This window comes from Cryptomeria japonica, chromosome 2 (genome assembly GCF_030272615.1).
Source record: "Cryptomeria japonica chromosome 2, Sugi_1.0, whole genome shotgun sequence".
Taxonomy (NCBI): domain Eukaryota; kingdom Viridiplantae; phylum Streptophyta; class Pinopsida; order Cupressales; family Cupressaceae; genus Cryptomeria; species Cryptomeria japonica.
Window position 1 is genome coordinate 190,253,223 of NC_081406.1, and position 23,678 is coordinate 190,276,900.

The 23,678-nt window shown below is 35.5% G+C and overlaps 1 protein-coding gene across 1 annotated transcript in view; it reads right to left on the reverse strand.

Moving 5' to 3' along the window:
* The window catches only part of LOC131049154 (uncharacterized), a 68,013-nt gene extending 45,920 nt beyond the window's left edge, over positions 1-22,093 (reverse strand). Inside the window, exon 1 of the mRNA XM_057983190.2 lies at positions 20,621-22,093. Coding sequence (XP_057839173.2) covers positions 20,621-21,937 — 1,317 coding nt within the window. The 5' untranslated portion in view covers positions 21,938-22,093. The remainder of the gene's footprint in view (positions 1-20,620) is intronic.
* Positions 22,094-23,678: the final 1,585 nt, after the last annotated feature.

Below are 23,678 nucleotides of genomic sequence, written 5' to 3' on the forward strand. Positions count from 1 at the left end.
ATGAAGAGCCTCTATCTCAAATGTAGCTGCCAAATGCACTGATTCAATGGTCAATCGCCAATGATTTTGTTGTCAAGCTTGTTGTATGGCTTGGGCTTGTTCTTCAATGAGCTCAAGAGGAGATAAGTTTTCCCTTGACTCACTCAAGGTAACCCCTATCCAATCCTTTCTAATCCTAGGACACGAGCATGATATGCTAAATATGACCAAGAGAGAGAAGAGATGAATACAGATTTCCTCAAGTGCTGGTATGGATAATTTTGATTGATTGCGATCTATTGACAATTGGGTTTGTTTGTGTTTTGCTAGTGTTTAACCACTTGATTTTTGTTGGATGTTTGCTTGTTGAATGTTGAATCTGTATTTGGGAGTACTCGGCTCAAATGAAAAGGTCCCAAGTTGTGATTTATGTTCATATGGCAATAAGTTCTTAATGAGAATTCAAACAAAGATATTGAGATGAAGAGTCTCTATCTCAATGACTGCACGGTTCCTGCACTCAACAACACCGTTCTGCTGAGGGGTGTAAGGTGTGGTAAGCTGATGCTTAATGCCATGTGATGCACAAAAGTTGGTGAAATTTGTAGAACAAAATTCCCCTCCATTGTCAGACCGAAGAGTGATTATTTAACAGCCAGATTCTTTTTCCACTAAGGCCTTAAACTTTTGAAACATGTTGAACACCTCTGATTTCTACTTAAGAAAATTCACCCACATGCGTCTGCTGAAATCATCAACAAACAATAGAAAATACCTGCATCCAATGACTGGTGGAGTGTTCATGGGACCACAAATATCTGCATGAACTAGTTGCAAGACCTTGGATGCTCTCCAAGCATCTCCATCGGAAAACGAAGTCCTATGCTGCTTTCCAACCTGACAAGCTCCGCAAACTCCATGATTTTGAGTCTAAATCTCAAGTAATCCAACAACTAGATCCTCCTGAACCAACTGAGAGAGAGTGAATATTCAAGTGCCCATATTGCTGATGCCAAAAAGTATTGATGGAAGTACTCCTAGCTGCCATGGCGTGCTTTTGAGAATCACCAGAATCAACAAGTCTATAAAGACCATGATCCTCAACGCCAACAACAACTGTCGTGCGAGTCTCCCCGTCAACAATGCTACACTTGAACAAACCAAAGACGACATCCAATTGTGGAGAATGATGCATAATCTGACTAACTGACAGTAGATTGAGCTTCATACTTGGTACAAAATATACATCGAGAAATATCAAATCTCTCCCACCAGGTGAAATCTGAACGTTGCCCTTGCCGACAACAATATACTCTTCATCTCCTCCAAAGATCACTAAACCAATGAAAGGTGTGTACTCAGTAAACCAACCCAAACAATGTGTGAAATGTCAAGAGGCGCCAAAGTCAATGTACCAAGCTGATGATGTGATATCATCAGATGGGCATTGGGCCATGAACGCATAGAAGGCAAATTCCTTTTGGTCAAAATGCATGGCAAAATTGGCCTTCTGCTTAGACCCTCCTTGTTTAGATTACGTGGATGCTATCGACTTCCTGCAATCTTTCACCAAATGGCCAAACTGGTGACAGTAGCACTCTTCTTCTTCGAAGACTACTGAGGTTGACCTTGTCCTTTCTCCTGGAAAGACTGAGCTTTACCCTTGTTCTTATCTGAAGTTGTGGTTGTGAAGGCTTGTTTAGCGGACGAACTAGCGCTACTTCCAAACTGTTGCTTCCATCAATCCTATTGGAGAAGCTTGTTGCAGAGATCAAGAAACTTCAAATCAACACTAGTAGAAGAGATATTGAGTGTCTCAATGAAATGCTCGTAGGATCGGGGTAGGCTTTTCAACATGATCACTACCATATTCTCTTCCTCCATGGTTCGGCCTATAGCCTCCAACTGGTCATGGATGTCAATGATCTTTGTAAGATGTGCTTGGATAGATGTCTTTTCATCCATCATGATAGAAAACAGCATATTCTTCAAAAAAGAAAGCTCGACTCTTGTCGGATGTTTCATGAAGACCCTTCTAGAGATCCCAGATCTCTTTAGTTGTTTTTCCTAAAGGCACCTAACGGAGTTGATCATCTAGGACGAATAACTTGATAAGCATGACAACCTCTCGATTGCGCTCATCAAATTTATTCTATTCTGAATCTATTGCACACTAAATATGCACACTTTATTGGCTATATCAGCAGATTTCAAAGCTCCCCAAGTGGCTCAAATATTCTTTAAGGAGGGTATCAAACTACATGGCCTTCCCCAGAATATTGTTAGTGATCAGGACAGCCACTTCCTTAGCATCTTTTGGCAAGAATTATTTAAATTGACAAGGACAAAATTAACCCTGAGTACCAGTTATCATCCTCAAACAGACAAGCAAACTGAGATCGTGAACAAATGGCTGGAGGGATATTTGTGAAATTATGTCATAGGGCAGCACAATGGTTGGGTTAAATGGTTACACATGAGAGAATATTGCTATAATACTACCCACCATATGTCTATAGGGATGAGCCCTTTTCGAGCACTATACGGGTATGAGGCTACATCTTTTGGAGATTTGATTCGAACAGAGAGTCGTGCCCCAAGAGCCAAGGACTTCATACAACAAAATACGGACATCATAAACTCACTCAAGGACAACCTTCTTCAAGCCCAGAATCAGCAGAAGGTATACGCTGACAGGAAAAGGACTAAGTGTACATTTGAGATTGGAGATATGGTCTTTTTGAGGTTATAGCCATATAAGCAATCATCCATCAAGGTCAGTGGAGCTGAAAAACTTAAACCCTGATTTTATGGGCCATACAAGATATTGAGGAAGATAGGAGAAATGGCTTATGAATTGGAACTTCCCCCCAATAGCAGAATTCACAATGTATTTCATGTGTCCTTCTGCAAAAGGGTGTTGGGGCAGCACACCATCCCATGCCTAGAATTACCACCCTTGGACGATGAGGGGAAATTGATCTTGGAACCGGAGACTATCCTCAATGTACAAGAGAAAAAGCTGAGAAACAAGACTATCAAAGAATACTTAGTCAAATGGAAAGGTCTGCCAATAGAGGATGCTATTTGGGAAGGACCTGAGATATTTGACCATCCTAATTTGAAATTGCTTGAGGACAAGCAATCTCGGGTAGCGAGGACTGTCATGTTTCCCCATTTATAGTAAATAATTAATAAAATTTTTGCCATATAATATGTTAAAATCATATCAAAATTATATTATATTACATTAATATTAAAATGATATTATACTATATTATCAATTTACATTTTATATATATTGAATGAATGATGTTATTATGTTAGCAATGTACATTATATTAAAAATGATGCATTAACAATATACATTAATTATATACATTAATAATATTGAATGATGCTTTTGTATTAAAACATATATATTATTGGTTTGACCTATTAAAAACACCAAGGCCAATAACCATTCATTAAATGGTCGCTTGAATAGTCTCTAAATCAAGTCACTATATGAAGCGGTGCTCTTTGAGAAAGGAGTCGTAAGAGTTTAAAGGTCAGCAACCATTCAAAAGTGGGCAATGCCCATTAAGGGGAAACATCGTGGCTTTTCACCACGATATGGGGGAAGGATAAATACCCTCTGTTTCAATGTTGACATAGAAGAAGATCATCCAGACAGCTGGAAAGATAGGAAGGGAAAGTAAGAACAAGACAGGTATGTATTCTGAATTAGTATTAAATATAACAGTCAGTATTTTATATATATATTAAAATTCTATATGTACATTTCTGAATATAAACCATTGTAGATAATCTTAATCAGATTGATGACATTAATTAGATATAAAGTTAAAAAGGCAAATGACATACAACCATTCAAACAGCATTAAAATTACACTACTGTTAGACATAACATATATACATATCGGTACATGAATCTAAGGATACATAAGGCAATCAAATTCAGTCTGCACAAATTATTGTAATACTGTAAATTCATACAATGCTAAAATAATATAAGGAATAATGTAATGATTGTAATAATAAATGATTAATACTGATACAAAGTAGTACTAACAGAAAGCATTAATGACAATCTAAAAGAAGGCACTAATATAATAAAATGTGATAATTATATCTGTTAATGTTAGAACCAGAAACATAAGACACAGAAATCTGAAACTTAGAAAATCTCACAAGAACAAGATACACAGAATTTATCCTAAGAAAACCCTCCACCTGAGGATGAAAAACCCAACCACACAAAAAATATTTTATTGAATGCACAAATTGTGCACAGAACTTAAGAGATCAAATCCTCACACACAGATGATCTCAGTTGAACATAATAATTATATCAGAAGACTAAAGATGATGCAGGGTCATAGCAGCAAAGTCCTGAGCTTTTCATCGATAATCGTCAAATACATCAAAATATTGATCACACTAAACTTCACATCCCTCGGCATATATATAACACATAACACGACCCGATATAGCTCACAAAGAAGAAAGATGGAAGGCCAAACACCAAAAGAAGATGTCAGTTACATAACCGACATACACAAAGAGCCAAAGAACTTCAACGGATGAAATCCATGATGGAATAAACGCTGCCAGCACATACACAATACAGAGACAGAATACTTCTAGGCTTCCAGCTAATTGCCGAACAAGAAATAAGGAACAGCAAAACAGAAAGACAACCATCGGAGAAATAAATAAAATCTCCCGAAGCGTACACAAACATTAACACTCCCTCTTAGCAAAGGAGATATTATTTTCTGTTTTCAAGTCATGGAATCTCTCAACATGACAAACACAATGGTTACACCCATATGTGTAAAAAGCAACATTTTTATCACGAATTCTCTCAACGTGATAGCATCATGGATTCACTCAACATGATGTTCACCATGGCTACACCCATGAGTGAAATAAACACAAGCTCTCATCACCGAATCACTCAACGTGATGTTGTCATGGAGTCTCTCAACATGACATCCACCATGGTAAACACAAGCTCTCATCACGGAATCACTCAACGTGATGTTGTCATGGAGTCTCTCAACATGACATCCACCATGGCTACTCCCAGAGGGTGGAACAAGGGCTTTCACCTCAAACTTCTCTAGCAGAGAAGAATACATTAACAAGGGCTTGCACCTCAAATTTCTCCATCACAAAGAAAAATGCATTACAAGGGCTTCCACCTCAAATTTCTCCATCACAAAGAAAAATGCATTACAAGGGCTTTCACCTCAAATTTCTCCATCACAGAGAAAATGCATTAAAAAAATCTTCATGATGATGTGGCTCCCTGATATCAACCTTTTGACCTCCTCGTCCAAGGTTGCCTCTAATGAAATGACAAGCTCCTTCCGAAGTTGGATGTCAAGCTCCCTTTGAAGCTGAAATGTCAAACTCCCTCTGAAGCTGAAAAGACCACAATTCTGGGACCTAGAACATGTGTAACTTTCATCTCTTTATTGTCGATTCCCATTGAATTAGTCCTATACCTAAGTCTTATCTTCTCATAAGACTCCTCCAGCACTGTTCTTTATATCAAGAATCTTTTGGTATGCATTAAGGTCTACTCAAATACACCACATACTGAGTGTTCTCTGCTTTGAACAAGACAGAGATTGCAAACAATAGCAATGACAACAATGTGATATGTGATCAAAGCAAATACAAGCTGATAGGATGTAGATGCCAGATAAGAGCAATGACACAGAGAAGCCGTGATCTTGTCCTTCCAAAACAATAAAGTGGACCTCACACGATGCGATACCCTCAGATCAGTCGCATTACAAAGATCCCGTCGTGTTTTGTAGGGCTGCTCAAGAAATCCGAAATAGGCAGAAATGAAGTCATAGCTTAGAGAATGGCATTGTCTTCAAAAAACATAGATCGAATAACACCAAACAATAAACAAGCAACCCTCCTAGAATCTTGAGGCCTCCTGTGAAGGAGACGGCCTCAGACTCACTTTGATTCCATGTTAATGTTAAAACCAGAAACATAAGACAGAGAAATCTGAAACTTAGAAAATCTCACAAGAACAAGACACACAAAATTTATCCTAGGAAAACCCTCCACCTGAGGGTGAAAAACCCAGCTACAACAAATATTTTATTGAATGCACAAATTGTGCACAGAACTTAAGAGATCAAATCCTCACACACAGATTATCTCAGCTGAACATAATAATTATATCAGAAGACTGAAGATGATGCAAGGTCACAGCAGCAAAGTCTTGAGATTTTCATCGATAATCATCAAATACATCAGAATATCGATCACACTAAACTTCACATCCCTCGGCATAAATATAACACATAATACGACCCAATATAGGTCACGAAAAAGAAAGACGGAAGGGCAAACACCAAAAGAAGATGTCACTTACACAACCGACATACACAAAGAGCCAAAGAACTTCAACGGATGAAATCCACGATGGAATAAACGCTGCCAGCAAATACACAATACGGAGAATACTTCCAGGCTTCCAGCTAATCGCCGAACAAGAAATAAGGAACAGCAAAACGGAAAGACAACCATCGGAGAAATAAATAAAATCTCTTGAAGCGTACGCAAACATTAACAATATCAAGTATAATTGATTGTCATAATGAGATGAATTGAACAACAATATCACAATTGGTTCATGGTATATGAGGGACTCTCTCTTAAGTACGTCACTCCATAGTGGATGCCTAACAGCTGCCACGTGGAGCCAAGAGGGGTGTAGCATCTGCTCTTGGGCTTAAGAGGGAAGGTGGTTGTGATGAGGGGGAACGGCAATAGGATACCTCACTGGGTATGCCACTCCATGATGGATGCTTAACACCTGCCATATGGAGCCAAGAGGGTTGTAGCATCTACTCTTGGGCCTAGGATGGAGGATCGCGTGGACACCCTATCCAACTAGCCTTCCCTAATGCACTAAGAAATTAGATAATGAAGAATGGCAGCTAACCTACAATCTGATTTTATCCAACAAACATAACAATCTGATTTTATCTAACAAATATAATAATCTGATTTTATCTAACAAATATAGTACTAATGGTAATTAATACATCAAAAATTGATATCATTCAATATAATTGATTAGCATATGTTTCAGTTGATAAGAATTACTTCATATCTGTTTTCTAATTTTGTGTTGCAGGAAAACAGTATACAAAGGTACTCCCATAAAACTTAATTACCTATTCTAAATTTGGGCAAATTTAAGATAATTTAGAGTATAACTAATTAGGGGACATTACACCTTTCCAACTTTGAGTACTCTGAGTACTCCTCTTGATGGTAGGAAGACAAGGAAGCCAAACTAAGACTAAGGGACTATAAAATTGACAAAAAAACTGTGGTACTGGCAAGTTGTGAAGCTTTGAAGCTGTCAAGTAATGGATTGTAAAGCCTGGGCACTTTCAATGATGTGTACTGTAGGGAAATCCATGCAGATAGTTGCAATTTTAATATGACTCAATTAGCCTCTAAGACATGTTGCACGTGTATGAGGAGGAAAAAGCAAGAACATTCAACAAAGAGTAATCAAAAGACCTATATATAACCTTTTGGATATCTATTAATAAGATAAAATTGATAGTTAGCTGATGTAACTGAGAGTTTACTACACTGAGTGTGCTCAAAGGGGTAGTTCCAAAGACAAATTTAGTGCAAGAATGGCACACAATAAAAATCATCCAAGCAAAAATTGTGTGCAAGTGCACCAGTTTTACCAATAAAAGCTCGTCAAGGTGAAAGAAAAACCACCAAGGTGAACCGAAATAAAAGGCCTGATTATGTTCCTTAATAGTCAAAAAGCAAATTTTCCAGAAGCAATGAAGCATGGGAGTTTCACAAATAATCAATAAGCATAAAATAAGTCAATGGAGGTCCTTCGGGCCAATTTAACACTTCAATCAAGTTTGGATTAGCTGAGAGAGAGTTATTCACACCATGTGGATCATGTGTTTGGCCATCAAGTCATCATTGGGCTTGCCATGGATGCCTCTTCATGTGCTTACACTTCCAAAACCAAAGAAGAGATGAACCATGGAATAGAGGTATCTAGGAGCTCTCATTTGACCACTACAGGAGTGGCCCATGTATTGTCATCAGAAGAGAACAAACCCAAGGCCAGATCCAGCACACGGCAGGTCCAAACCTAGATTAGAACCAAGCCTGAAAGGAGAGGACACTTATGGAACTGCTAGAAGCACAAGACTCTACAGTGACCTAATCCACACGAAATCTCTTCTGTTTGACAAACTAAGTTTTTGCTTCTCAGATATAAAGAAAAAACAGGACAGTTATAAAGGATTCATCATGGATGAAATTCAGAGAGGAACTTGATTCCCCTGCCCTTCTAGCAGAACAAGAACAACAAACAACAATTTGTTCTCCAGACCCAGCCCCCAACTCTCTCTTCATCCAAAGTGGAAATACAATAGCCTAGGCTTTAAACTCTGCTTTTGCATCTTGTTTATGCTTTCTAATCTGATTGATAAGAGACTTTTTCATTTCTGAAAGCTACCCCTTCAAGTATGCAGACCACATTACCACCCTCCAAGAGGATAATGTGAAGCTTTCTCTAACTCCAGTTGTAGCATCATTAATTTCATTCTGTTTTAGAATGATGGAAATCGCCAACATATAGTATAATGAAAGGATATAACAAAAATATTTCAATGTGAGATAGTTTACATAAGATGAGCAAAAATTTCAAGCACCGTAGGATAGCTTGGCCAACCCAGTCTGCAAGTTGCCACCATTCACCTTGGAATTTCTGGTCACATTTTGGAATTCTTACAAAATTGACACAAGTTCCTGGGACCAATCAACAGAGAGAATTTGAGGATTTTACAGATATTCGAGGTCATAGCATGCATCTGGAAGCATCTGCAGATATTTCAACCTTCAAGGGAAATACATCAATGTCATTACAGTGTTACACTCTATGTCACAGGGTTCGCCGAATTTCGGCCATGAGGTTCAAAATTTGGCGAACTTAAAAAGATTACTAAAAAATCATTTAAATTCGCCTAACATTCGTACGGCTTAAGGCATTGTCTTTCAAACAATCGTTTTTAGGATTTTTTCCACGTTTTTCCGTTCCCAGAACGAAGAAGTTTTTTCCGCATATTTTTTTGTGTGAAATGTGTTTTTTATCTCACAGACGAGCGGGACTACCCATGGATAAATGGATCAGAAGATTAGGCGGAAAATGATCCATCAAGCAAATGATTCGCGAGTGCCATGCCGTCGAACAAAGAATTCGCATTGTCGTGCCTAGAGAGAACAAGGATTCGTTTCAAACTAGGGTTTATCTATTCAACGAACGTGTATTTCTGTTTTGTTATTTAATATGTTGTTAATATTATTTATTTATATTGTGTTTTAATATATTTAGATAATATTATTTTATATGTTATATATTATTTTTATTTATATATAGTAGATATTAGTTTATTATAAAAACATATTTATATTGTTAAAAATATGTTATTTATATAATTTTAATATTTATTTCTATATATATATATTGGTAACTGTATTTGAGGGAAATAAAAAATAAATTGTATCAATTTACCTAAAGTTAGCTATTTAAAAAAAAATCAAATTTATATAAATCAAATTTAATCACAAATTTTTTTCCGAACTTTTTGCCCTTGCCGAACTTCATCTGAATTTTATTGTTGCCGAACACGAACACGAACTTGAACCTTGTGACTTAGGACTTACACTTACGAGAAATGTGGCAAATTGATGCATGGGCATCTGTACAGCTGTCAAGCTGAGCAAATTTACGAATTTGTTTTTTTTTTGTTCTGAGCAAATTTAAGAGTTGTTTTCTTTTATTTTGGAGACTGTTATAACTGCCCAGTAGGCAGTTCCAGTTTAATTAATGTTTTTCCCTTTTCATTGTTATAACTGCCCAGTAGGCAGTTCCAATTTTATTTAAAAGCATGCTATTTGGAAGGGGGGAACTGAACAGCCATATAAAAGGAGAAAGTAGGAAGTCTGAGAAAAGCAGTGATATTAGAAAAATGACTAATAATTTCAAAGCTGTCTATTCTTTTTTTTTTTTTTGCTAGAGAAATAATGAATGAAGTAACAGTTTTCTGAATTCTCTGTTTGGCATATGATTAGCATAGAATATTGCTGTCTTTTTTATATAACAAGTGGCAGGTTACAGATTGGACGGTGTACCAATTTTTTTTATTTTGTTGAACTTTAAAAGTGTAGAAGAAGCCTATCATTGTGCATTGAAGGCAGCAGAGAAGTTGTCACAAAAACAACAAAAGAACTCTAGAGAGAGAGGGAGGTTTTCCAGAGTAAGGGGACAAAACTTTGGTTGTAGAGGACAGCAAATCAATGATGGAGAGGCAAGTAATTCACAGGCCCAGAACTTTAATGCAAGAGGAAGAGGAGGTTATATGTCCAGAGGAAGAGGATTTTATGAAAAAGGAAGATGACTTATGGGAGAATGTTTTAAGTGCAATAGGTACACTGGTCATAGATCCTCTGAGTTCCCAGCAGAAATTCAGAACAGTAGTACTGAAGGGACAACACATATAGCCCATTGGGATGAGGAAAGTGTTAGGTCTCCAACACACATAGAGGAACCAGAACAAGAAGTCTTTTTGATGAGAAGGATACTCTTGAAATCAGCAAAGGAGACAAATGAACCATTGCAAAGGAAGAATCTCTTCAGGACAATTTGCAAATCTGGAGATAAATGTTGTAAGTTTATCATTGATGGTGGTAGCACAGATAATCTAGTGTCTAAAGAAATGGTAGAGAAGTTAGCACTAAAAAGGTCAATGCACCCAACTCCTTATAAGGTTTCTAGGTTGCTCAATGGATACCAAGTGTTAGTTTATGAACAATGTACAGTAAAGTTTCAGATTGGAGCCTATAAAGATGAAGTTGTATGTGATGTGATGCCCATGTATGTGTGTCACATACTATTGGGCAGGCCTTGCCAAATTGATAGGAGAGCAATACATGATGGTAGGGCAAACACATACTCTTATAAAGGATAGAAAGAGATTCACGTTGAGTCCATTGAAAGTCAAGGGAGAAGAGGTGGACAGCAGAGCAAAAGTGATGTTAGTGTTTGGAAAAGAATTCCTAACAGAGACAAAGAAGGAAGAAGCATATTTTTCCCTCATTTCCAAACCCGTACAAGTGGAGACAAACAACAAATCGAGTAACTTATCGATTGAACTTCAGAATTTGTTGGAAGAATATGTTGATATAGTGCCCAATGATTTGCCTAAGGGGTTGCCACCAAGAAGCATGAGTCATCACATAGACTTAATGCCAGGAGCAAGTTTGCCAAACAAGGCAGCTCATAGGTTGACACCACGAGAGAATTAACTGATAAAACAACAAGTCCAAGTGTTGTTACAAAAGGGACTGATTCGTGAAATTTTAAGCCCAAGTGCAGTTCCAGCTGCATTAGCACCAAAGAAAAGCGGAGAATGGAGAATGTGCACAAAGTCAAGGGCAATAATTAAGGTAACAAAAAAGTATAGGTTCCCATTGCCAAGGATGGATGATTTAATGGACAGCTAAGTGAAGCCAAATACTTCAAGAAGATAGGTTTAAAGAGTGAGTAACACCAAATCCGGATAAGAGAAGGTGATGAGGGGAAAACAGCATTTAAAACTAATGATGGCTCATTATGCCATTTGGTTTGTCTAATGCCCCAAGTACATTTATGAGGCTCATGAATGAGGTGTTGAGACCATAGAAACAGCAATCGCGAAAAAAACGCGATTATACCCGATTAATCGGGGATCGGCAAAACTACCGATTTATTCCAAAAAATCGTTGACTTTTTCAACACGATTTTGAACAATTTATTCATTTCAAATTGTGGATTAATTGCGCGATTAATCAGATTAAAATCGCAAACCCGCCAAAAACCCTAAAATTGCAAAAAAAGGCGTGAAATAAACGAAAAAAATGTTTTATAACTGCGCAACGTGGTAGGGTTTCATGCCATATCACACGAGATTTCAAGGGGTGCCAGATTTCACGGGTGTCTACGTTGGTGTCCACGAGATTTCACGGGTGTCTACGTTGGTGTCCACGGGATTTCACTGGTGTCTACGTGGGTGTCTACAAGATTTCACGAGTGGGTGACTGCGGGATTTCACGGCAGTGGCTTTCCTTGTTTCCTTCTCATTCTTCCTTCAGGTATTTTCTATATCTTTTGCAATTTTAAAATTTTATTTTTTTATTATGTTTTAAGAGTGTCATTAAGCATACATATTTAAATACTGTAAATATTTAATGACTGTAAATATTTATATACTGTGTTATGCGAGTATCTTTTATTTTTTATTTGTTCATTGCATGATCTTCATCATACATATCAACTAGATTATCTAACTGCTATAAATTTACAGTCAGATAGTCTAGTGGATATGTATGATGAAAATTACAGTCAGATATTACTGTTAAAATTTTATGTTTATATTTATATTTACTGTTATTAAATACAAATTTTAATATTTATTATTAACAGTAAATGTTTACAGTCATATTAAATATTTATGCTTATTTACTGTCTGTAAATAAACATAAATATTTAATGATTGTAAATAATTATTGTTAATAATAAATATTTACTGTTAATAATAAATATTCGTAATTGCTAAAATGTAAATATTTACTGTTAATAATAAATATTTACTGTTAACAATAAATATTAGTAATTGCTAAAATGTAAACATTTATAGTCATAATATTTACAATCATATTTAATTATGATTGTAATTATTTAATATTTAATATGACTGTAAATATTATGATTGTAAATAATTGATATGACTGTAAATATTTACATTTTAGAAATTACTAATAATTACAGTCATATTAATTATTTAACATGACTGTAAATATTATCAGTAAAATGTAAATATTAAATATTACTAATTTTACTGATAATATTTACAGTCATTACTAAAAATCTAAAAATTTAGATTTTTAGTAATGACTGTAAATATTATCAGTAAAATTAGTAATATTTAATATTTACATTTTACTGATAATATTTACAATCATATTAAATAATTAATATGACTAATTTTAGATTTTTAGTAATGACTGTAAATATTATCAGTAAAATTAGTAATATTTAATATTTACAGTCATATTAAATAATTAATATGACTGTAATTATTAGTAATTGCTAAAATGTAAATATTTACAGTGATATTAATTATTTACAGTCATAATATTTACAGTCATATTAAATATTATGACAGTAAATATTATATATGTAGATATTACTAATAATAATGTTTGTAAATATTATCAGTAAAATGTAAATAAGCATAAATACAATTATTAGTAATTTTAGATTTTTAGATTTTTAGTAATAAGCGTAAATATTTTGTTTGTAATTATTAGTAATTTTAGATTTTTTTTTAATTAAACAGTTAAATATTTACTAATTTTTGTTTAGTATTTACTGTTAAATATGTAATCTAATTGTGTGCTACTGTTAATTATTAGTAAAATTTGTATTTCATTTTCATTTACAGTAACATTAAATTCATTTTTTGTTCAATATTCTTAGCTTTTAATATATGAAAATGTCATTTTCATTTAATATATACAGCCTATCATAGATTCAAAATGTCATTTTCTTTGAAGTTATTAACATTTAATATACAAAAAAATGAAAATTTTAATATAAATGTTCAGTTTTCATGATGAATGTCCAGCGTTAATATACACAAACCCAACCTTAGATCCCTCAAAATTTAAAAACTAAGTGTAATGCTTTTGCAGAACTGATTCTTGATCACAATGCCACGCCAAAAAGACTTTGCATGGACACATTGCACAGCAATTCCTGGTAGCACAAAGGTCAAGTGCAATTGGTGTCAAGATGAGATCAGTGGTGGAATTTATCGTTTCAAATGGCATTTGTCAAAAGAACGAGGAAATAACACCGAGATATGCAAAAAATGCCCTGCAAATGTCTCGTATCAGGCAAAAAAATCTCTTGAAGGGATTGCTGAGAATAAGGCCAAAAAGGCAAGAATTGGGGTTGAACTAGGTTCTACTTCTACAAATCCTAGGATGCACGATTTGGGTGAGGATGGTGAAGAGGGAGTTTCAAGGAATCTGGGTCGACACATAATTCTATAGCACGTGGACCAAACACAAGTGGAGGAAACACTAATGCTTTCTTCCAACCTCGTACCACACCAAGATCACAAACCACTTTGGAGAGTACAAGATGGAGGAAAACTGTCACTGAACAAGCAAAGAAGGCAATTGCTAATTATTGGTACTCCTCTCACACGGCATTCCATGCTTCCAGAAATCCATATTGGCAACCTATGGTAGATGCTATTGCAGCTGTAGGTCCTGGGTTTCAAACCCCATCTTGTGAATCATTGAGGGTTGGTATGCTGAAAGATGCAGTAGAGGATGTTCAAGATGTTGTTAAACAACATCGATTGCAGTGGGCTAGAACTGGTTGCAACATCATGTCAGATGGTTGGACAGATAGAAGGAACTGAACTCTCATTAACTTCCTTGTCTCTTGTGAGATTGGCACTGTTTTTTTTAAATCTGTGGATGCATCTAATATGATGAAATCCACAAATGCATTGTTTGAGATGTATGACGTGGTAGTTACGAATGTAGGGCCACAAAATGTGGTTCAATTTATCACAGACAATGTTGATGCTTGTGTTGCTGCAGGGAGACTTCTAACAGATAAATATCCTTCCAAGTTTTTTAAACCATGTGCAACACATTGCCTGGATCTAACCCTAGAGGACATTGGAAAAATTGAATGGGTTAAGGCGGCATTTCAGAAAGCTCACAAGGTTACCAAATTTGTTTACAATCACACAAGGGTTTTGGCTATAATGCGCTCTTTCACAGGAGGCAAGGAGCTAGTTCGACCAGGAGTGACAAGATTTGCAACATATTTCCTTGCATTACAAACATTATGTGAACAAAAAGGTAATTTGAGGCGAATGTTTGTTTCAGCTGAGTGGATGGAGTCTGGTTTCACAACTCAAGCAAATGGCATAGCAGTGGCAAAGTATATGTATTCTACCACATTTTGGGAATCTATTGAACAGATTGTAGAATTTTCAGAGCCTTTAGTAAAAGTCTTGAGACTAGTGGATGGAGATAAACCCCCCATAGGATATGTGTATGAGGCCATGGATAGGGCCAAGGAGGTGATAAGGAGTAAGCTGGAAAATAACAGGGATAGATATATGCCGTTGTGGGACATAATTGATAGGAGATGGGATGGACAAATGCACACTCTTCTCCATGTTGCAGGATGCTTTCTCAATCCTCTGTTATTCTATAAGACTGACTTCCTAGAAATTGATGCTGAGATCAAACAAGGCTTCTTCAAGTGCATGGAAAAAATGTTTCCTGACTTGGAAAAATTTGATGCGGCTACGATAGAGCTGGAAATGTACAAGCATGCTAAGGGCTTTCTCTCTTCTAGGGCTGCTATACAAAGCAGAAAGACAATTCAACCAAGTAGACTCCATAAACTTTTGACAATCTCTTTATTTTGCCAACCATTAAGTTTGTTAAGATTATAAGATATTCTTAGTCTTACAATATCATCTCCATATAATGTGTTTTTCAGCTGCATGGTGGGCTTCTTTTGGAGATGAAATACCAAATTTAAGGTGGATGGCGGTGCGTATTTTGAGCCAACCATGTAGCTCATCAGCTTGTGAGCGTAATTGGACTGTGTTTGAACACATACATTCTAAGAAACGCAACCGCCTATCACAACAACGACTGAATGACTTGGTATTTGTTCATCACAACCTCCGCTTGAAGATAAGGAAAGCTCAAGGTGAGAATATTAATATATAGTTGTAGGTTTTTTAATTGTATTCACTATTTATTGGTTTTTCATTTGTAAGGGAAACACTAATTTCTACATGGGCAAAATCAAGAACTATTGAGGAATGCTTGCCAATTGACCTCGATGAGATATATCCAGAGTGCGAGTTGATTGCTGCTAATGATGCTGATGATGATGATGATGCTAATGATGATTATGTTGTTGTTGATCGTCTGCTTGTGTCTGAAGATTTTGATATCATGAGGCAAGCCAACTTTCGTCCTGAATGGGTTGAAGGAATTAGGACAGGCTCTTACCCACGAGCTTCATCATCAGGGCCTCCTGCCCTCTAGCATATCATTGCCTACATTTGAGATTTTGGAATTTTGTACTTAGTTTACAGGTTGACTTTGTGACTTAAAGTCACAAACTATATTGTAATTGACATTTTGACATCTATCACCATCTAGATATTATTTATGGTGTAGTATATTTTGTGGAACGTAATCAGTGATATGAATATAAACAACGAAAATCTATTTCCTGCAATTCATGTTTTCAAGTGTCTATTTTATTTGCCTACAATATCTCTATGCTATGGAAATACCCTAAAATATATTAAAAAAAGTAGTTTTTGATTGTTTTTCTGCAATTTTTTATGTTTTTTTGTATATCCGATTTTTTCCCCATTTTTTGAAAAAATCTTATTCTTTTGTTTTGCCGATTAATTCCCCAAACGATTATTGTTTCCTTGGTTGAGACCATTCAAGGGTAAGTTTGTCATTTTAGTTTTTAGCCATTCTATAGAGGAGTGTTTGAGACATGTAAGGCTTGTGTTGAGTAAGCTGAAAGAGGAAAAATTGTTGGTAAACATGAAAAAGTGCAGCTTCGTGAAAGAAGAGCTCATTTATTTGGGATTTGTGGTTTAAAGAGATGGATTAAAAATGGACCCAAAGAATGTAAAAGCAATAATTGAATGGCTTTCACCAAAGACTATGTTTGCAGAAAGGAGATTTCATGGGTTGGCTAGTTTTTACAAGAAATTTTATCAAGAATTTCAGTGATATTTGTGCCATCACAGAGACAATGAAAGGTGACAAGAAAAAGTTTCAATGTACTGCTGCAGCAAAAGAAAGCTTTCAATTATTGAAAAGAAAAGTTACAGATCAGCCCATTCTAGCATTGCCTAATCTTGGCAAAGTGTTCCAGGTAGACTGTGACCTAACTGGGACAATTATTGGTGTCATACACAGTCAAGAAAGCCTACTGCTTGTTTTAGTGAAAAATTAAATGAAGCAAGAAGGAAATATTTTGTTTATGACCAAGAGTTTTATGCAATTGTTCAAGCTCTTAAGAAGTGGCAACATTATTTGATACCCAAAAAATTTGTTTTGTTCACTGATCATCAAGCATTGCAATACATAAACAGCCAAAATAAATTGAACCCAGAGGCACACTAAATGGATAGAATTTCTTCGAATTTACATTTTTGTTTTAAAACATAAGAGTGGCAAATCTAAAAAAGTGGCAAATGCCTTGAGTAGGTGAATTCTTATATTGGCTGAGCTTCAAGTAGAAGTCATTGGATTTGAATCAATGAAAGAGTTGTACGTGTTGATGTTATAGCAACAGGAGATATCTTTCTCCTGACTGCTGTCGCAACCTCTATTAACATTTTAATTATTTCTTATGATTGCTGTCAGCGATTTCATATCTTTTCTAACTATTATGTTTTGTTAGTATCACTTTGTTTACCTAATCACTGTCTTACTAAATACATTTTCTTCATATCTTAACCGATTGTTAAGCATTATTAATTTTATGCGATTAAGTTAATTTTCTTATTGGGTTGCTAAGCGAATCGCAACCTTCAGTCTATGGTCGTGTTCCTTCCTAACTGAAAGTCATGTCATTTCATTGACAGTGACTTGTATTTATATATCCCTTGATCGGGAATATTGAAAGCTATGGAGAGTGGTGCATAGATAATAGCGATACACACAAAATATATCTGTGCGAATTCTAGACAGCCATGCATGAAGATCTCTGCACTTACATGCTGTGATATACGTAATCGGTCTGCTAAGTGTGTTCGAAGAAAAAAGGCTGCAATATATATTGCTGTGTGAATATTAACTACTGTGTGCGATATATATCCTGCAATATATATATACTGAATACAATATATACATACTGCGATATTTATACTGTGAGCAAACATAAATAATCAATTTATTTGTTGAAGGTCATACTGCTTATACCCATATAATACTTATCAAGATTCTGGTGTACAGATATACATTGACTGTGTAGATATTGCTGTGCACACTTGCTTCATCTGTGAGGAGTTAACATACTCAGGTATATTGATTATCATAATCGATATCTTCAGCGACAGGAGATATACTCTGATATAATTTTTGAATTAGAACAGTAATATCACAAGTATTGCTCTGTATCTCTGCAATTTCAATTCTGATCCAAAATTTACCAGTATGGAAGGGATTCAGATTTTCAAGAAGCATGGGTGGCATGTAAAAACCCAACAACTATTGATAGAACTCCATGGCTGGAATACATAATCCAAGAGGGTTTGATGTTCAAAGAGAAGAGGTTGTGCATACCTCAAGGTTCAAAGTGAGACAATATTTTGAAGGAGAAACATAGTGGTGGCCTTGCTGGTCATTTTGGTTATGACAAGATATTAGCACAGCTGAAGGAACAATATTATTGGCCAAAGATGAGTGTAAATGTACAAAACATTGTGGAGAGATGCAGAATATGCCAGCATGCAAAGGGCAGAAGTCAAAATACTGGACTTTATCAACCACTTCCAATTGCCAACAAACCATGAGATACAGCAAGTATGGATTTTGTGCTTAGTCTATCTCGAAATCAGCAAGGTAGACTCAATTTTTGTTGTTGTAGATAGATTTTCCATAATGGCACATTTTATAGCATGTAAGAAGACAAATGATGCCACGCATTTTGCAAATTTTCAATTCAAAGAAGTTGTAAATTTACATGGATTGCCTAAAGGAAGAAGTTGTAAAGTTACATAGATGTCCCTAATTGCAAAAAATGTCCCATCTGTGTTTCCACACATCTTTCTTTAAAATAAAAGTTAAAAAACAAAAAAATACAACCTGCAAAATGTCACGTGAGGGTTCTGATGCATTTCCACTACGCAAGGGTTTTTTAACACACTAGACTCAAAGTTTGAAACAGAAGCAAGAATTGGTCAAATATGAATTGAAGGTGGTTTGATATAACATGTTGAAATCATGGGTTATAACTGCCTGGTAGGCAGTTCCAGATTAACTAATGTTTGCCGGTTTCCTTGTTATATCTACCCAGTAGGCAGTTTTGGTTTTAATTAAGAGCATGCTATTTGGAAGGGGGGAACCGAACTGCCGTAGAAAAGGAGAAAGTAGGAAGTGTGGGAAAAGCAGTGATATTAGAAAAAAGATTAATAATTTCGGTGCTGTGTATTCTGCTTTTTTTGCTAAAAGAAAATGAATGAAGTAACAGTTTTCTGAATTCTCTGTTTTGCATATGATCAACCTAGAATTGTGTTGTTGTTTTCTATAAAACTAAGTGAAAGGTTACAGATTGAAATCTGTAACACAAATTTATGAATCTTGAAGCACATTGATTTTATGTATATTCCTCATTCTGAAAGATTGTGAAGCAAACAAGAAACAGAGATTTGTTACATTGCATGTTATATGAAGAAAGTAATTGCTATTAAGGCTTAAATTTTAATCCAACTAAAGAAATTAGCAAACGAGAAACAGAGATTTGTTGCATTACATGTTGTATGAAGAAAGCAATTCCTGTTAAGGATTAATCCAACTAATGAAATTTGATCCATGGATTAAGAAACACAGTTGTATGCATTAAAAAAAAGTTGAAGACATGGTCCATAAATATAACCTTACAAGGCAGCGCATTTTCATAATAAACAATAGACTCTCTGCTTTTTTGTATGCCAAATTAGACGACTATTCAAAGGAACCATAGAGAAGTTGCTAGCTGTAGTTCATGAAGATGAGAAGCAACTTTTCAATATTAATGGAAGATAAATTTAGCCAGAAAAGAACTAAACAATGTCAGTCCCATTGACAAGCAAATTCGATATGAATAAACCTGTCAAATTTATCTCTGAGACTACAGCCCTTTCCGCATTACACCTCCCACTGTACAAATAATGATGCAGGCTGTATCTTTCAACACGAGATTGAATTTTTTTCGAAAATATGGATACCATAATCTATCAAACAACTTTGAGAACTAGAATATGAATTTAATAATATAAACATCGCACAATGAAAATGACTGGAGAACTGATGTTTGATTTAGCCCATGAATGACAGGTTGAAAGCAAGAGAAGAACTGTATAACCTGATCGTGAAATGCAATCCCTGGTAGTGTGGTGCATCACTATAAGTTACGTGCCCAGAGAGGAAGATAATTTAAAAACCATTACACAGGCAACCTAGACAGAAATAAGCATCCTCGCTACAGCTTCTGAAATTGAATCTCACAAGTGGCATAAAAATCAAATCTTAAAAACCAAATTATATCCAGGTATCTTTCCAGATATTTTGGTAATACGTGTGCATTTGTTTTAAAATAAGCAGGTATTGAAGAACCTTTGCACTAATATCAAGGCAAGATACATTGTACAGATTCCAAAAGCAAACATTATGCAGCATAAGCCAGAGAACCTATGAAACCGTCTAAAGCATTTATACTAAAACTTACAGTCTCTATTTCATTCTTGTCAAGGCAATCATTGGTGTGAGTCTCGCGTTCTCGATCACTCAGATGACTGATTTCAATTCCACAAACAGGGCATAGCACCAGCTGGTCTTCCTCATCCGAAAAACCTTCAACACCCACGTCGTCTTTTGTAATCCCACGCGAACTTGTAGCATGATCCATATTTTGGTGATTCTCATTGTTTGGTATTCTACAGGGATCACTGGCCTGGGCTAAATCATTATCCGGGAGTCCACATGAACTAACGCCATTAATAAAACAGCCTTCATCACCTGGATGAGCATTACTTATTTTAAATTGAATAATGTCTTCGTGCAAAGCACTGGTAGCGAATCCAGAAGAAGTAATGGCCCGATTCAAAACATTACTAGGGTTTCTACAGGGACCATTATCATGACAAATATTAGAGAATTTTAAAGGACTACATGCCTGGTCTCGATTATCTTTATAAATCGAATCCTTATCTAAAGAACTCTGACTAACCAAAACCCTCGTAGTTTTTCTACACGGACTACAGACCTGAGTCATAAGACTTATAATCTGTTCTTCCTCTAATTCACTGCAGGACCCATCGGCCTCAAAATTTTCAAAATTATCATTGTCCCTGTCACCTATTGTTTGCCCTCCATCGGAAGAGCAACAAAGCTGCATTAAAGCATTCAGTTGGGTCCCGGGTTCAAAACTCAGGGAATCTAAGCCACCTTCTTCGGCCAAAACACCAAAATGGGCCTCCGGTTTAGGGCTTGGGAGATCCACCTCCTCTTCAGCCGAGGGCATTAATGCTTCAATTTCTGGATTACGGTATTTTCCCCTGCTCAGCAACCTGCTTTCAATTGACATCCCCTTGCCAACCCCTTTTTTGATGAAATCTCCATCACAATCAAACCCCTTTTTAACCACAGCAGACATATTGATTTTTGCGGGTGACCCAGTGGAGCAGGACTCACCAAAGACAATGGAATTGAGTTTTAGTGGGGCAGGCTCGTTTGTATTCTCCTTTCCTTCTGCGAATTTCTTCTTGGTTTTCTTCTTTGTGTATTGATGGGTTTTCACAGGTTTTAAAGGTTTTGAAATTGAATGTTTTAGCTCTTTCTTTGATTTGGCCTTTTTGGATATTTGGCATGATTTGAGGATGAGGTCCTGATTGATTGAAACGGCGGGAGTAGGACACTGAAAATCGTCATCGTCTTGCGGTGTGGATGCCATTGCCAAGGCCATAGCAATAGCTAGATCAGAGTTTTGCTGTGGATATTGGGAAGAAGCCATTGGCGGTGTAAATTGAAAACTACTCTCCTTCATTCAAAAAGCCACTAATCGGTGAGAGTGCATTTAAAGAGCAAATTGGCCGCCACTCTTCAAAAATTTGAATTTGAAATACGAGGCAACGGATTAGATGCAAATCCATTTGTGGGAAACTTGAAAAAAAAGGAAAAGTTGAGGAGAAGCCTCCAAAGAATGTGCTGGGCCTGAAAATTGTAGTCTACATTCTAGACTCTATTAAGCTAGGGTCTTTCAACATTAGGAAGCGATATTATGGAAAAGGTTTTAATTATTAGAGAAAAATTTAATGATATAAATTAAAATCTTATTTTAGAAAATAGCTTTTATTTTTAAATTTTAGATCTTTAACACTCGTTTTTAAGGTGAGATTGGAAGGTTTTCTTATCAATTTTTTAATATTTTAAAAAATTTAAATTCAGATTTTAATTATATCTATTATTATATATCTATGAGACTATCTAATAGTTAAAAGCAAAAAATGGGTTCAATGCATAGTGCAATGGTTAAGTGATGGCATTATTGTTGTGATCACTAGAGTTCAAACTTCATTGGGTTTTTTGTGATTGTAAGTTTCTACCTTCATTGATCCAACGTGTTCGTAGGTTTGAACCACAATGTTGATGTGTGCTTGTGAGTTTTGTGCCCCTACTAGACTATTGTGCTCACAATTTTGGATTGTTGTATTCATGTCGAGGATGAAGTCACCTATTGTGGCATCACCGGTTCATAGATCCAAGTCAAAAGCGTTGTGTCCAATAGATAGAGTGATCACCAAAAACATAATAACTACTTATTTCTTATAAAAAGTTATCTAGAGGTTGGTATCTATTATGATGAGGCTTGTTATAACCTTAGCCCGTGTTAAGCTTCGTTATGCAAAGGAATTTGAAGGCATGAGAAATGTCAAACTCTACTTCATCTAAATGGACGACCATTTCAAAAGGGGAATTTGTTTAACACGAGTGCAGTAAATAAATGTTTACATCTAATAGGTTACTTGTTAAAGTTTTACCATTCAAAACCATATGTTTATGTCCATTAAATTTTGATTATCATCGAAAACCTTGTTACCAAATGTTCTTCTCCATTAAAGTTTGATTACCATCAAAAACCTTATTACTTTTAAGGAGTTTATGTGTGAGTAAAATCTCCAACAAAACAAAATATTTTTTTGGTTTTGATTTGTCCACAATACAAGTCATTCAAGAGCTTATGCTAGATGTGATGTTGTACTTAAATCAAGTTTTTCTTTTCCAAATCAATGAAAGATTTTTTATTGAATGTTTAATCTTCACCAAGAGTCAACTTTTGATGATCGTATCATGAAAAAAACTTGGAAAATAGGATACAACTAAAAAGGTGATAGGATGCAATAAGTAAATAACCAAAATGTAGATTCCATCAATGTCATGTCCAAAACTTATTTCTGATAAACATGTGATAGAGAGAAATTAAGGATGACGAAATTAACCCAAGGTTTAGCAACAATATATAATAGAAACAAACCTATATTTTGGAAGAGAGTGAACCAATTGTGCACAGTTGTAGGAGAATAAAATAACCCTTGCATAAATATATAGGGTAAATAAATAAAAGTAAACATAATAAACAAAATGCCCTAGACAAAGAGGTGGGATTGGAAAAGTTTACCTCACCAAAATTTAAAATGGAATTAAATAACAAAACATGTGCACCTCAAGGTTGGAAATAAAAAATAATGTGACAATCTTTGATATTTAGAATATGATACCAAAATTGA